We start from the raw sequence: 14,342 nt of genomic DNA, 5'->3' as shown, positions 1-14,342 counted from the left end.
TGTCTCAAATGCCTCAGTCACAGACTCAGATGTACGCTGGCGAGGCAGAAACTTCTTCTCGTGCATATTATCCGGCATTCGATAATTATACAGATCCTAGATCACACGGGCATCCATCTGGTATGTTTAGTACCTTTGATTTTATTTTTAATACTATTTATAACTGTGAGTATAATTATAATCTCGTTGATGCAGATTCGTACACCCCATACCCCTACTTTAATCCGAATCTGAATTCGGAAGACCCAGTTCATTTGGGGTCTACGCATCAGTTTTCGTCTTCGCGACCGGTAGATCATCATATCACACCTATTCCTTATTCTCAATCCGCAAATTCTTCGAGTGATGAGGATGAACAAGTTGGTAGAGGGCACAGGACTAGAAGGCCCCCGAGATGTGGCACCGGAGGTCACCGTCATTGGTGATATTATTATTGTAGTTTATGTTGGTTATTTATTAAAACTTTTTCGTATTTTAGTTATTCAATAAAAAACAAATTAAATAAACTAAAGGATTTAGAGACAAAAAATATTTCCCAATAATTAGGCATTTTATTTTTATTTAATAAAATATGGAAATTCGACGGAATGCCTTTTTTGGAAATTTTCCCAATAAATGCCTTTTTTGGAAATTTTCCAATTTTTTCGGAAGTTAAAAATAGGTTCCTCCGTTCCAAAAAAATCGGAATTTCAAAATCCATTCCAATTTTGGAATACCTCGGAATCGGCGGAATTTCGGAATTTTCGGAAATTGCATTAATTCTTAATGTTTTGTTCCAAAACCGGAAATAATGGTAATTTTTAGTATTGTTTTTTAATATTTTCGTAATTTTCCGGCAAAAGGCAAGAATCCAAAGCAAAGTTCAATCAAATAAAATTTAAACACTTGTAAAAACAACATAATTGATTTATCAAAGCAACTATAATTCTTGCAAAACATCAATAGAAAAATAATTCAAAAATACAATATATATATATATATTTCCAACATGATTATTTCAAACATATATATATATATATTTCCAACATAATTCAAACATGATTATTTCAGAAATACAATCGGATCGGAAATCGAAATTTCCAATAATTTTATATGTAATTCCAATTCCGTTCCAAAAATAATCGAAAAAATCGGAAATCGGAATATCGGAAATTGGAATGAAAAAAAATGTTCCAAATTCGTATTATTTTATAGTGAATTATAAAATAAATTGCATAAATAAATGAAGGAAAATTTATTTATTATACAATATATAATTAATTTAAAATTAAAATTCAATCAAGAATTTAACAATAAAAAGAATTAAGTAAATTTAAAAAACCTTAGCTCAAATCCAGCCGTTGATATAAACACAATCCAACGGCTGGTAAAAGGCGTCATATTAAATGACGCTGTAATCCAGTGTGGCGCATCAAAGGGCGTCGTTTTAAACGACGCCTTTTAACGGCCGTCCGATTGCCCATATTAATCCCTGACCGTCAGATTAGGAGGACAAGATAGGAGATCTGGCCGTCAATCTCAGCTCAATCCAACGGCTGTTAAAGCGCGTCGTTTTGAACGACGCTTTATTGTATTTTTGTAAATAATTACAAAATGACCCCAATTCTCAAAAAAAAAAAACCGAAATATTCTAAAAAAAAAATGGCCCAATTTGTATTAGATAAACTTCACCCTGGTGAAATAGCGCATAAATTGGACGAGAAATACACAGTACACTAGGCTAACTATGTGTCAAAAGTTCAACCTAAAAAACATTGACAATGGGGTGATTTAAACTGGGATCAAATAAGACCGGAATATTTTAAATAGCTCCACCAACTCATCTAGTTAAAATAATATGAGAAGTCGTAATTGTTTTACGGTGGAGATCAACAGTCAAATAAGACCGATATCCTCATTGGTGGCGTAACCCTTCGACTAGGAACACGTTTAACAGTTATAATACTAAAGTAAATATCTCACGATCCTAAAGATCAATTACTAGTACTTGTAATAACTTTAAGGACTATATCTATGTTTGAGACAAATGGATAAAGATATAGAATACCAAGGTGTTTTTATAATTAATAAGAAAAAGGTTTATTTATTACAAGAATAGCCGAAAAATAGCCTATGTCCTGTGATCGGGAACGGAACCAACACTTTCTTCTTGGCTACCATCCACCAAAACCGTTGTCCTCCAAAACAAGTGAACATCCTCCGCATAAAACAAATCACCTCGCGAATTCACCTTAATATCAATTTCATGTTTGCATGGGAGGCCATGAGTTGTCCTCAGACAATGAGTGCAGCTGTCTAAATTTGTCTCCATCTCCGCATCCAAAAGCTTCAGAGCGGCATGAGTTACAATTCCACCAGACAAAAGTTTAAACACATGCACATTAATCGTCTTAACCTGAATCCTCTTTGACTTTGCAAATTCATTCAGGATCTCATTAAGTTGATCTGTTATTTGTGAATGATACTGTGCCCAAAATGTGTCAAATCCACATGTGGACGCATTCAACCATCTCTTCAATGCTCTATGGTTACTTTCCACCCTAATATGATTAAAATATGTTTAGTTTCAGTACATAAAATAGCATTAAGTTACATATTTGTATTTAACAAAAAATAAATACCTGCTAGTCGTTGTATTGCCAAGTGAAAAATATAATCCGTCCATGCACAAACAAATTTCTCTTTTTATATGATCCAAGTGTCTTGGAGGTACTCGATCAACTGTGAATAATCTGCGTACTTGTCCATCAAAGCCGTGCAATTCCTGTTGAATTCTTCCTCACATAGGGATGTTACAACATTTTGCCACGGCCCACGTAGGAATGCAATCCCTCACGACTTATTATTGCCCAAACATCGTGCAGCACGACGACTCACATTGATGTTAATGTGCCAAAGACATAAAAGATGATCCACGGGCGGATATACATTCTCTAACACCTTAAAGAGTCCTTACCCTCAATCAATCACAATTACACTAGATAGAGTGTCTGGGGGATAAAGTCTTTTCAGTCTCTGCAATACCCAGGCATAATGGTCTTCATTTCCATGGCGCATAAAATTATAACCCACAGAAGTAACACCAACAATCTTCAACAAAGGAGTTAATTGCAAACACCACCTCTGTGAAAATCGCGAATTGGCAAATAACCCCCAGTTAAAAAAAACTCGCCCATGCCTCCTTGTGTAAATAAAGTCAAAGCATCGAGCCCCCTCAAAACAAATCGTGTCTCTCACGCGTTGTTCGTGCGATTTTTGCTCCATTTTTACATTTGAATTACCAGAAATGCCCCCAACCTCTCTCTTTTTTGTTTTCCCTTTGCTTTATTTTTATTTTTTTTTCTTTCCCCTTTTTCCGTCTTCGTACTTCATCCGTCTTCATCTTCCTCAAGAAGCCACCTTTGTCAAACATGTCCATCTCCAATTCTCTGAGGATTTTGAACAACCATGGCCCGAAAACTACGAAGAAACCTAAGCTTTCAAGAATGACCACCGCTGCCACCGCACAAAGATGAAGATGGTGAAAGCAAATTCATTTTTTGGGCCTCCATTTTCTCCGTTCGATCTCACCGCCCACCGGCCGCACACCTCTGCCGCGGCATGGCTCAATTGGAAGAAGATTTGAAGATGTGGGTGTAAGCAGCGGTGGTAGACTCCGACTTGGGCTGAATGGTGGATGAATTAAGTTGTGAGTTGAATGGTTGGAGTGCAGTGGTTGGGGGATGGAGGCAGGCGGCGGTGGTCAGGTTCTAGGGAGAAGAAGATGAAGACTTCTTTTTAGTTTTTATAATTGTTATTATATTTAACATATGTTTTATTTTGTATTTTTTTAATTATTAACATATATGTTTGTTGTATTTAATAAATATATTTGTTTCTTTTTTCTTTTTATAAATTATTATTATATTAACAAATACTTTATTTTGTATTTTATTTGTTAAAACACTTGCTTTTCTAATTGAAAAAAAACCTATGGGCTTATTTTCTTTTGACATTTGGTCAACAAGCAAAATGACAATGGGTGCAGTGTGCTTCAAAATAGATTACACAGAGAGGTATGAGTGAGTTTTTTTTTTCACAGGGGTAACTTGCCATCGCGATTTCATAGGGGTGGTATTTTTGTAATAAACTCCCAACAAACGCATTTTGTACTAATCGGTTCTGTAAGTACTGCCAAGTAGTATAACGTACGGAAACTTCCTTAACAATTCGTGAGACTAAGGGTGAGCCCACATTAGATCAATAACTTCATGTGTTGTTTCATCAGTACGAATCCACTTGTAATAGTTGTGCTCCTCAAGCAACCCAATCAAATGTTGCATCACTGTATGGTCACCCATAACTTCTTTTTTGAAATGATCATTTGCACTGTATATTTGTTTCATATACGCATCGAGGCCCAAGCCCTTTTGTTTCAAGTTAGCAATAATTTTCTTCGGCGACACGTGACTTTTTGACAGATCTTTAATAATTTCCAACTCCTTTTGAGACAATGAACTCAGCTCATGCCCACACGTATATACCGGATAATGATTATGCTTCCCATATAATACTCTGAGTTTCCATCTGTCATCCAACGTTTCACGCCCGCAACCTAAAAACCACAATGGACTTTTTTGCTACTAGTCCATCTTCTCGGGCGCGCAGTTGGGTTAGTTGATGGTTTATCTCGTTTCGCCCCAAATAGGTCACAAGTTAGGTACGTTTTATTTTCATGGCCACTTCTTTTAGCCAACTTTACAAAAAAAGATTTCTAGCAACAGACCTCGTCCAATCTACCAGCTCGTCCTTGAATTCAAAAACTTGAGTTATTGTAAAATAATCAGTATAATCGGCTTCAACTTCACCCGTAGTGTTGGTTTCCAAAAAAAAAAAAACGTAAAAAAATAAAAAGCAAAAAAACGGGGGGGGGGGACGCCCAAGCCAGGCGTCAGAAGCTGTACACACGCCCGGTTTGGGTGTGGCCCGGTGTTTTGCACGCCCAAAATGGGCGTGGATCGGTGGTTTGCACGCCCAACTTGGGTGTGAAAAACAGCTTCGCGCGCTTCGGCTGGACGTTTGCCTTCTCTGACGAAATTTTTACCTCATTATGATGTGTATCCCGACTTTCGTCCAATGAGCTCATTTGTGTTCGTATATCACTTGAACAAAAATAATTTTATGCCAAATTAGCTTCTATTATTAATGAGTGAGGTTTTTTTTTAAGAGAGAGGGGATTCTGTTTTAACTACAAATAGCAATATCTTTAAGAGTAAAAAGGAGTTAAATGCACAAACCCCCCCTGTGTTAATCCTAAAGACCGAAAAACCCCCTGGGATAAAAAAAGTGACAAAAACCCCCCTGATAAGTGTTCAAACAAGCATACTCGACCCATTTTTATTTTATTCGTTGACCGATCGTGAAAAGACGAGGAAACCCTCGGATAAATCTGTCCAACCTCTAAAATTTTATGACCCAAATGAAGTTTTTAAAATTTTCAATTCAGTCCCTAATACTTTCAATTAAGCCCTCTTCCCAAAACAAAAAAACACACAGACACACATTACACACACTGTGATTTTAATTCTCTGGGCACATCACCTCACCCCACCCCTCCCCACCAGTGCCGTCGCCGGCTCCGTTCGTGGACTGAAACCCCTCTCTGGCAATTGCTTCTCAACCCCTATCAACAACGAATTCCCTCTCAAATCAAAATTTCTTACAAAATTATTCCAAGAAAAAAAAATCCAAAGTCATGATCCACAATTTCGACACCATTACACGTCGACCGGCAACAATAAACCTTCTTCTCTCCTCAACAAAACAATTACTACATTCCAGATTTTTCAACTCATTTTCTCGGGGCCACCCATTTCTTCGATTTTCCCAAAAATGAAGTATATATGCATTCCAATTTTGCCATTGTCGTTGTTGTGGTACTAAATTTTTTGAGGTTTCCAGCGAACCGGCGGCCTTGGCAGGAAGTGGTGGGGGTGGGGCATATTGGAGGAAGAAGATGATGAGGATCCGTGGGAGTGGGGCATTTTGGAGGAAGAAGATGATGAGGTGGTTTTTTATGCCATTTCTTTTTTCTTTTCTTTTTTAATTTGTTTAAATATAATTTATATTTTTTCATTTTATTTTTTTAAATTTAAATATTATTAAAAAAATCATGAGTAGTTTAATTGTTTAATGAGTGTTGATTCAGAAGGGCAATTTTGTCCTTTCACGCACAAAATATAAAAATCGCACAAGTAATCGCACACACAGCGAGTGAATGACACGCACAAAGGATAGGGGAGTGTATGGCTTTGACTATTGATTACAGGGGGGTTTGTGCCACTTTTTTTTTATCTCAGTGAGTTTTTTGGTCTTTAGGATTAACACAGGGGGTGTTTTTGCATTTAACTCGAGTAAAAAGTGAGTCCCTCCAAAGAATTACACAACTCTCCACTTTTCTTTCCCGTTTGCCTTCTTCCGTCATTCATTCGATTTTGAGCAGTTAAGAACTCGCTCAGGTACGATTACATGCTTTCTCCTTTTTTTCTGCTCTGCGAATTTTAGGGTTCTTACATACTCCATTTTTGTATTTTTTATTTTTTGCTATTCTCGAGTCTGGACGAAAATGTATTGGATTAAACATATAATTGAAATTAAAATTTAATCAGTTTTGCAATTTGCTTGATTGGATCAAATTGTTAGTATATCAATGTATTACTGCCTCAGTCTGGATTTACAGTAGGGTGTTACAGGATTGGAGTGTAGGGTACAAGCCAACATGGTACTGAGACAAAGGTTTGAACTTTGAGGTGGAAATCAGATTTTTTTTTTTTTTTCATGGAGATCAATTTACACACCATTGAGGGATATTTCAATTTTTTTTTTTTTTTTTGTTATTTTTTTGGGGGCTGCTTTGCAAAGTTTTTGTTTGGCGTTGCTCCCGCCGCGTAACTTGTGATATAATGTTGAGGATGGTTACCTGTTAGAGATGCTCGATTTTCGTATTTGTTTGCTCTACACATTTTAGACTACTGGTTTTGTAGTGTTGTAGACTCTTTGTGGGACTGATTTTAGTGTCCCAATTTTTCAAACTTTTGAATTTGCAGGATTTTAGCTAATCTTTTATCTTTGTTAAAATATGTACCAAGATTTGTTTGACTTGCAAATTTTTTCAGGTTACGAAATAAAAACTATAATGTAAGGCCTCGTTTGGTTGCCAAGATAAGATTAAATAATCTAATGAAACACAATTATATTATTGGACCTTGGATTATCCAATAAAAAACATGCCTAGAAGTTAAGATAAGGCACGATAATATAATATTTGCGGGCCGATCCGGCAAGTTATTGGGGATACCAAACATCAAATAAAGTCCAATTGTTTAGTTAATCATGGTTAATCTACCCAACCAACGAGGCCTAAGTGGTTTAACTTATGGACAGTTTTACTATTTGCAGGAAATAAGAAAGTCAAATTTTATCCTTTGTCTGAAAGTTTCCCTTAAAAAGATAAATGGGTTTATACATTAAATTCTACAACGAGATTATCTGTTCAAATAGCATTACAAGTTTATTTATATACTAAAGATCATGGGGGGGGGAAGTTATCTCCTAAGTTAAAGTTACATAAGTATCGAAATAGAGCTTTAGATTTCGGAGGAACAATATCAGCTTTAAAGACTTTTTCAGCAGAAGTAAATCAAATGGCATAATAGCTTATTTGAATAAAATTTTCCTTCTTAAATAGAATCGAAGCAAGCTTTTCGCGGCAAATGACAAATAGAATAGTGGATATCATTTTTGTTACGGATAAGTATATGTTTATAAGCTTTTCACGATAGTTATAGAAGTCTTCTTGCATCCATTTTGACTTATCTTGAATATTTAGGATGGATATATAAGGTGATAAGGTTTTGATCGATATTATGTTATTTATAATGTTTCACACCTGTAACAAATTCTCTAATGTCGATTGAAATTAGTTGCACCTTTCATGTAATTTTATTCGTACACCCTTTTTCTTTTCACTGAACAAAATGTTACATACAGGGAAATATGATTTTCTTGTGCTGGTCTCGTCCATCTCGTCAAGAAGAGAAAGCATGTATCAACAAGTAATAAGATGTTAATCTTTCTTGAACCCTATGTTGCTCTTAATCGATTTAATTGTTTCTCACGTTAACTAACACTATGTATAACAATTAACGAAAATTTATGTACCTTGATGAACAGGTCAGGTGTTTTCAATTATGACAGTAGATACAAAGGTGCTACAGCTAAGCCCGTGTTCAACCTTAAACAAGACAGAGAGCTCTCAGACAGTGGTTTTTTAGTTAACCATGCCCGTATTTTTGTGGGTTCGGGTCTCGAGACTTTTGAGAAAGGCAAAAGTGCACTTCAGAATTGGAGGTGATGGGAATGTGTTGTGTGTGTATACATGATTCACGACAGAAAAAAAAAATAAAAAATATATATATATATATATATATATATATATATATATATATATATATATATATATATATATATATATATATATATATATATATATTACAGTATAACCTCGATAAATTAATAACCTCGCTTAAATAATAATTTCTCCCGTTTCTGACCCAGTGAAAACTTATTTAATTAGTAGTTCGATAATTTAATATTTCGCTAAATTAATAGAATTTTGTTGGTCCCGACTATATTAATTTGTAGAGGTTTAACTGTGTGTGTGTGTGTGTGTGTGTGTGTGTGTGTGTGTGTGTGTGTGTGTGTGTGTGTGTATATATATATATATATATATAAGTCATTAGCATGTTGTTTTTGATGGCATGTACAATTAAATGGTGTGCAGGCATTTTAGCTTGAATTGGGCATTTGTTGATTCCAAGACTCGTATTCAGAGTGGGGTGAAGTTTTGCGTGTGTGCAAAGGCAGTTTTGCCATGGCTTTTGATGCCTTTAGAAGTCGTCTACGTTGACGAATCCAAGAACTCCAAAAATGCATTGGCCTCGTATAGTTTCGGTAGTGGAACTCTTCAAGGACATCTGCTGGTATTGTTTTTTTTATTTTTCTTCACTTTGTGCTGTTGTTATTGCTTTAGTCTCTTTTAGGCATCGTTTGGTTGGTAAGATTAGCCAGGATTAATTAAATAACCGGACCTTATTGGATGTTTGGTTAGTCCAATAACTTTTGAGGCATCTTGGCTAAGTGGGAGATTATTTATTGAACCTCCTATGATCCTACAATACCATTCGGTTTTTGTAAGATTATTTTATCATGTCTTGGCTAATCTTATCTTAGAAACCAAACGAGCCCTCAAATGATTACTTAACCACGTGAGCTATGGATATCCTAGATGTGGATTATTGTGTATTCTTATTGGGATTACCGATTACACGTTTGTTAGATAAATATCTAGTTGACCTCTGAGGATTATTGAGATAATTTATGCCTAGTTAATTTCCGAGGACATACATAAAGCGTCGTATTTTCAAGAAAAGTACATTAGTTTGGTTGCTCGACTTCTAGCTCTAATATATACTTAATTCAAGAATGCACCAAAAAAGGTTGAACTTTATGAGATTTGATGTTTATTCGATTTTCCATTTTGTAAATATTTATTTGATTAAAAATAAGTAGGCAGGGGAGGAGTGCTTCTCAATAACGATGGACGAGAAGAAGGACGTGTGGTATGAAATAGTTTCGTTTTCAAAGCCAGCCAATTTTCTATCGGTTATTGGATACCCTTACGTACTTTTGAGGCAAAAGCGTTTCGCTCGTGACTCTACATTGGCAATGCAGAAATATTTATCTGCCGATATTGCCCCCTAGAGTGGAACCCGCTTAACGATATACCGAAGTTTCCGGTTTCGTTGGGGATTGCGTGAATTGTCTGCAGTTAATAAACTGCGGTTAGGTACGAAGAGAGTTGGGGCTATGGTGCGATTTACGTGTTTTAGTAATTTGCAGCATCAGTTGTTGTGGTTGTGCATTTGTAAAGTTTCTGTAATTGGACTGTTTGGATGTGCATTAGACTTTATTTGATCTAAAAATCAGAAATGTTCTGAATGCAAAATGTCATGTTTTCTATAGAGAATGTTTATGGATGTTAAAAATTAAATGAAAATTTTAGAGCTAATCTACTTTTATGGGATTATTAAGTGACAACATTATTTTAATACATTATTTATATTTTGCTAAAAGAATATGGAATAAAATCATCATTTCTACAAGTTATTCTTTTTTACTTTTAAACTATGAAAGTTATTTTCATTTTATTTTGAGAAAAAATATGTTTTGAGAGAATAATTTGAGAATGAAAGTAATGTTTGTTTATAATTTGAGATTAGACAAAATTCATATTAGCAGTCAAATCATGTTTAAAGTTCGTATGAAAAACTATATTTTAGAAGAATAATTTGAAAAGAAAAAAATAAGTGATTTATTTTTAGTGAAAGAACACATTATTTACCGTAGCATTGAAATCAAGTTTGGACGAGAGTGAAACTTTAGAAATTGTTTCGTGATTTTTTAAAAAAACTAAATAAACACGAATTAGTTTCCGAGAAAGAATAAACTGAAGAAAGAAAATCTATATCATATTTACACAAAATCATATCTACATTTTCTTTCAAGAGAAGAAAGAGAATACAGAAGAAACAAACATGTATATATCTGCTGCAATCTCTCTACAAAAAAAATACGACGAAAAAAATCTAAAGATCGTCGTCACCATTGTTGGAAGGTCTATGTTGTTGAATAACTAAAACAGAACCACTAAGTTCGAAATCGGAAGAAGCTAGAAAATCACCTACTTTCCCAAGCTCAGGGCATTCTTCCCAATCACTCATACCTGTTGTTAGTGTTGAGTGTCCTTTGTTGCCTTTTCCGACTATAAACATCGAATACATATCCGCCATATCTCTTAACGCCGACGCCGTCTCTCCTCCGTGCGCCACGTGTTTCTCTACGTACCCTACTTCTCCCGATGTTACGTACCTATCAATCAATTCATTCGTGTCAATTAGACCAAATGCCAAAACCCAAGAAAATTGAGTCAATTGCTAAAACTCCCATTTTCAATCAGAAGGGAGTTTATGCAAATAAAAACAAAAAAAAGGATGCCTTTTTTTTTTTTTTTTTTTTTTTTTTTGACAATAAGAGTAAATACAACGGGTGTTGAATGCGAAAAAGCGAGGGAAGAAAAAAAATATCCCATGGCATGCGTACCTATTGAAGAAGTCCGTCAAGACCATATTATCCGCGTCATTTTGCAACTCGTGATTCGAAATCGCCATCATAAAAACATCCTCGTCCTTCTGTGTAATGTTGACCCCAATATTCTCCCCACCTTCCGACTTTTCAAGAAACCGAATCACCGTAAGGTTCACATGATGATGCATCCCCAAACGCTTACTAAGCCCCAAGGCCTCACGGTCGTCGGGCCCACCAAAGAACAACATCGCCACGTGTTGCAACATTCCCGAACCGGACACATGCAACGTACCCGCGGTCAACCCACGGTCAACGAGAATTGCCACCGAGCACTTTGCATGGCGAAGCACTTTTTGATTGGTAGCCCTTATCCCTTCTTTCCCACTCTCCAATTTCCCATCGATTCTTTGATGCTTATGAAAAGGTAATATAATAATTGACGCTCTCGCGTCCTCCGCGAACTCGCACACATCATCATACATAGTCGCAAAGGGAGAAACAACTTTTAATTGGTGTATAACGACACCCGTCTCCGCGGCGAATATATCCACCGCTTCATTGATTTCCACCACGTCGTTGCCTCCATAATTGTCGTCGTCGCTCAATTCGTCCTCTTCCTTTTGATGGAACAATAGGGTCGTTTTTGTCTTTTCTGGAAGCTCGATTAGGTGCATTAAGTACGGAGTGATTGCGACATTATCGGACCCTTTGCAAGTTGCGATGAGTCCTATCATTGTCGCCACGGGGCGTGGGCCATGCACGCATGCGAGGAGTTTTAGTTCGCTTTCGGGCGATTGGAACTCGAAAGCTATGTGCTTGTAACCTAGGATGTCGCTTTCTCTTCTTACCATGTACGCTATTACGGGTCCCCATATCAATGAGTTTATTACAACCGCCGCCATCATCAAATTGTAGAACACTTGGCTCGACACTGCCTGCGTCGATCAAAACATTCGGTTATGAATAATTTTTTTATTAAAAAAAATAAAAAAAAATCTAATAATAAATAAATAAAGACACTTACTTTATTCTCGACGCCGATCGTTAGAGCAAGCAAATCGACGTGGCCTTTCAAATTCATCAAGAAAGCTAAGAGAACTCCCTCGTTAAGTGGAATCTTTAAGTGAAAACAAGCAGCTAACGTGCCGGTTACTTTACCACCAATGCTGAGTAGAATAATAATCGCAACTATGGCGAAATTAGTCAAACTGTTTATATGAGTGAGGTCCGATTTGAACCCACTGTACCCAAAGTATATAGGAAGCACAAAGTTATGAACCGAATACGAGAGTTTGATCAAGAGGGTCCGACCCGTTTTGCCGCCTCTCGGAAACAAAGCTCCGATAAGGAAACAAGCAATAATGCTACTAAACCCCATCGTTTCGAGAGATGTAGCAGCGACGAATAAAATCGCCAAGAGAATAAAAATCTCCGTGTTTTTTAAGTACTTTTGGCTTCTGTTCCTCCTATTGAGCCAATTCGCGACGTGTCTATTCACAACAATAACCACAATTATCACCACGGAATATAAAATTCCCAAAAAAATCGAATTCTTGAAGCCATACTCCTGCTTGTCCCTCGTGATTATAATCAACAAAAGTACTGCGTACGCGTCGCTAATTAGCGACGAAGATATCGCCAGGCGTCCGATATCGGTGTTTGCGAATTTGAGATCGTGCGCGAGACGAGTGACGAAGGGAGAGGCTGTGTTGGACAAGATTATGGAGAGCGTTAAGGCCATGATGAAATGAGAGCCGTGGGCCCCGGTCTCTGTGAATATGAAAGAAGTGACGGCTGCTGCGAATACGGTACAGATGAAACAGCTGCCGCATGCAATCGTGCCAGCTATACGTAATTTGCGTAAGAGGTAAGGAAAATCCGTTTCGAGGCCGATGAGAAACATGATTATGATTCTCGCGTAGAGTGCCATCGTTTCGTAGTAGTCGGCTGAACTCGAGAAGAAGAACGATTTTACGTTTGAGATTTGCGATAGACAAGATGGGCCTAACACGAAGCCTGCCTGCATTATTATTATTCACATAAGGAAATGTTTGAGTTTTAAGACAAATGTTTAATTAAGAACACCAAGTTGTTGTAATAATCGAATTACAATTGTCACTAATGCTCTAGCATTAGTGTCTACAATCAATTTGGTCTCTCTCTCTCTCTCTCTCTCTCTCTCTCTCTCTCTCTCTCTCTCTCTCTCTCTCTCTCTCTCTCTCTCTCTCTCTCTCTCTCTCTCTCTCTCTCTCTCTCTCTCTCTCTCTCTCTCTCTCTCTCTCTCTCTCTCTCTCTCTCTCTCTCTCTCTCTCTCTCTCTCTCTACTAAGCTTGTCAATGTGCCCAAGAATCAAGTTTTCATGCAATGGAGGAAAAGACTTCTAACCTTTTTTTAAAACTCTCAAACTAAAAATCATTGAAAAATTGGGTTAATTAATTAAACATGATAAGTTCTTACAACGTTAAAGAAAACAAACAAAAAAAGAAAAAAAGGAAATCGTGGTGTTATTGTTAGATGACATACTTACGAGAATTTGGGCGACGGGTGCAGGTTGTCCGAAGGGTTTGAGGAGAAGTTGGAAGAAATGTGAGATGACAAGAAGACAAGAAACCTGCGTCCCCATCGCAAGCACCGGATTGAATACTTCTCCCTTCCCAAAACAATCATCTTCATCCATTTTTTTATCCCAAATTCAATGCAACAAACAATATTTTTTTTAATCAAACAAAACTGCAATAGGGGTTTCATCTACAGATGGCAGCCTCCATTTTCTTGATATTTTCTGCAGCATTCTCTCTCTCTCTCTCTCTCTCCTCTCCTCTCTCTCTCTCTCTCTCTGTCGGAAAATGATATGGGATAATGGGTTGGCCAAGAAAGTTCACCATTTTTACTTTATTTAGTGAATGGAAGGCCGTGCTGTACGGAACTAAATTACTCTTATTTCTATTCACATTTTGGTTTATATTTTGTGCTAATTTATATATTTAATTGCATTTTATAAATTTGACTATAACATTTCTAATTACTCATTATTGACTTTTTAAAAGTCATTTAGGTGGTGTTTACACAAAAAACTTTTACATAAGCAAATCTGTGATTGTGATTTTTTTTTTTTTTTGAATAAATGCTTGTGTCTGCAAATAAAATTTAGGGTAAAT

The 14,342-nt window shown here is 36.5% G+C and overlaps 3 protein-coding genes across 4 annotated transcripts in view; 2 read left to right on the top strand and 1 right to left on the bottom strand.

The window, feature by feature from the left end:
- LOC148766408 (serine/threonine-protein phosphatase 7 long form homolog) overlaps positions 1 to 570 on the top strand; it is a 9,588-nt gene extending 9,018 nt beyond the window's left edge. Inside the window, exons 8-9 of the mRNA XM_088827277.1 lie at positions 1 to 120; positions 196 to 570. The exon at positions 1 to 120 is cut by the window's left edge and continues 190 nt beyond it. Coding sequence (XP_088683403.1) covers positions 1 to 120; positions 196 to 425 — 350 coding nt within the window. The 3' untranslated portion in view covers positions 426 to 570. The remainder of the gene's footprint in view (positions 121 to 195) is intronic.
- A 5,820-nt stretch (positions 571 to 6,390) lies between these two features.
- Positions 6,391 to 10,108, top strand: LOC105965811 (outer envelope protein). Its single transcript, XM_012990366.2, has 5 exons — positions 6,391 to 6,497; positions 8,029 to 8,093; positions 8,212 to 8,388; positions 8,822 to 9,020; positions 9,610 to 10,108. Exons 2-5 carry the CDS (start codon positions 8,035 to 8,037, stop codon positions 9,799 to 9,801), a joined length of 627 nt encoding a protein of 208 aa, XP_012845820.1. The 5' UTR covers positions 6,391 to 6,497; positions 8,029 to 8,034; the 3' UTR covers positions 9,802 to 10,108.
- Positions 10,109 to 10,547: 439 nt separating this feature from the next.
- On the bottom strand, positions 10,548 to 14,054 carry LOC105965723 (cation/H(+) antiporter 1). 2 transcript variants are annotated; one of them, XM_088826844.1, is made up of 4 exons: positions 13,712 to 14,054; positions 12,209 to 13,204; positions 11,200 to 12,119; positions 10,548 to 10,968 (listed from the first exon to the last, which is right to left on the bottom strand). In XM_088826844.1, exons 1-4 carry the CDS (start codon positions 13,859 to 13,861, stop codon positions 10,686 to 10,688), a joined length of 2,349 nt encoding a protein of 782 aa, XP_088682970.1. In that variant the 5' UTR covers positions 13,862 to 14,054; the 3' UTR covers positions 10,548 to 10,685. The 2 variants fall into 2 exon arrangements, with proteins under 2 accessions (XP_088682970.1, XP_088682971.1); XM_088826845.1 differs by having other exon boundaries at positions 13,708 to 14,037.
- Positions 14,055 to 14,342: the final 288 nt, after the last annotated feature.

Source organism: Erythranthe guttata, chromosome 12 (genome assembly GCF_056151865.1).
Source record: "Erythranthe guttata isolate IM_541 chromosome 12, IM_541, whole genome shotgun sequence".
Taxonomy (NCBI): Eukaryota; Viridiplantae; Streptophyta; class Magnoliopsida; order Lamiales; family Phrymaceae; genus Erythranthe; species Erythranthe guttata.
The sequence above is the reverse complement of the archived record's forward strand: the minus strand, read 5'-3'. Positions and strand labels throughout refer to the sequence as shown.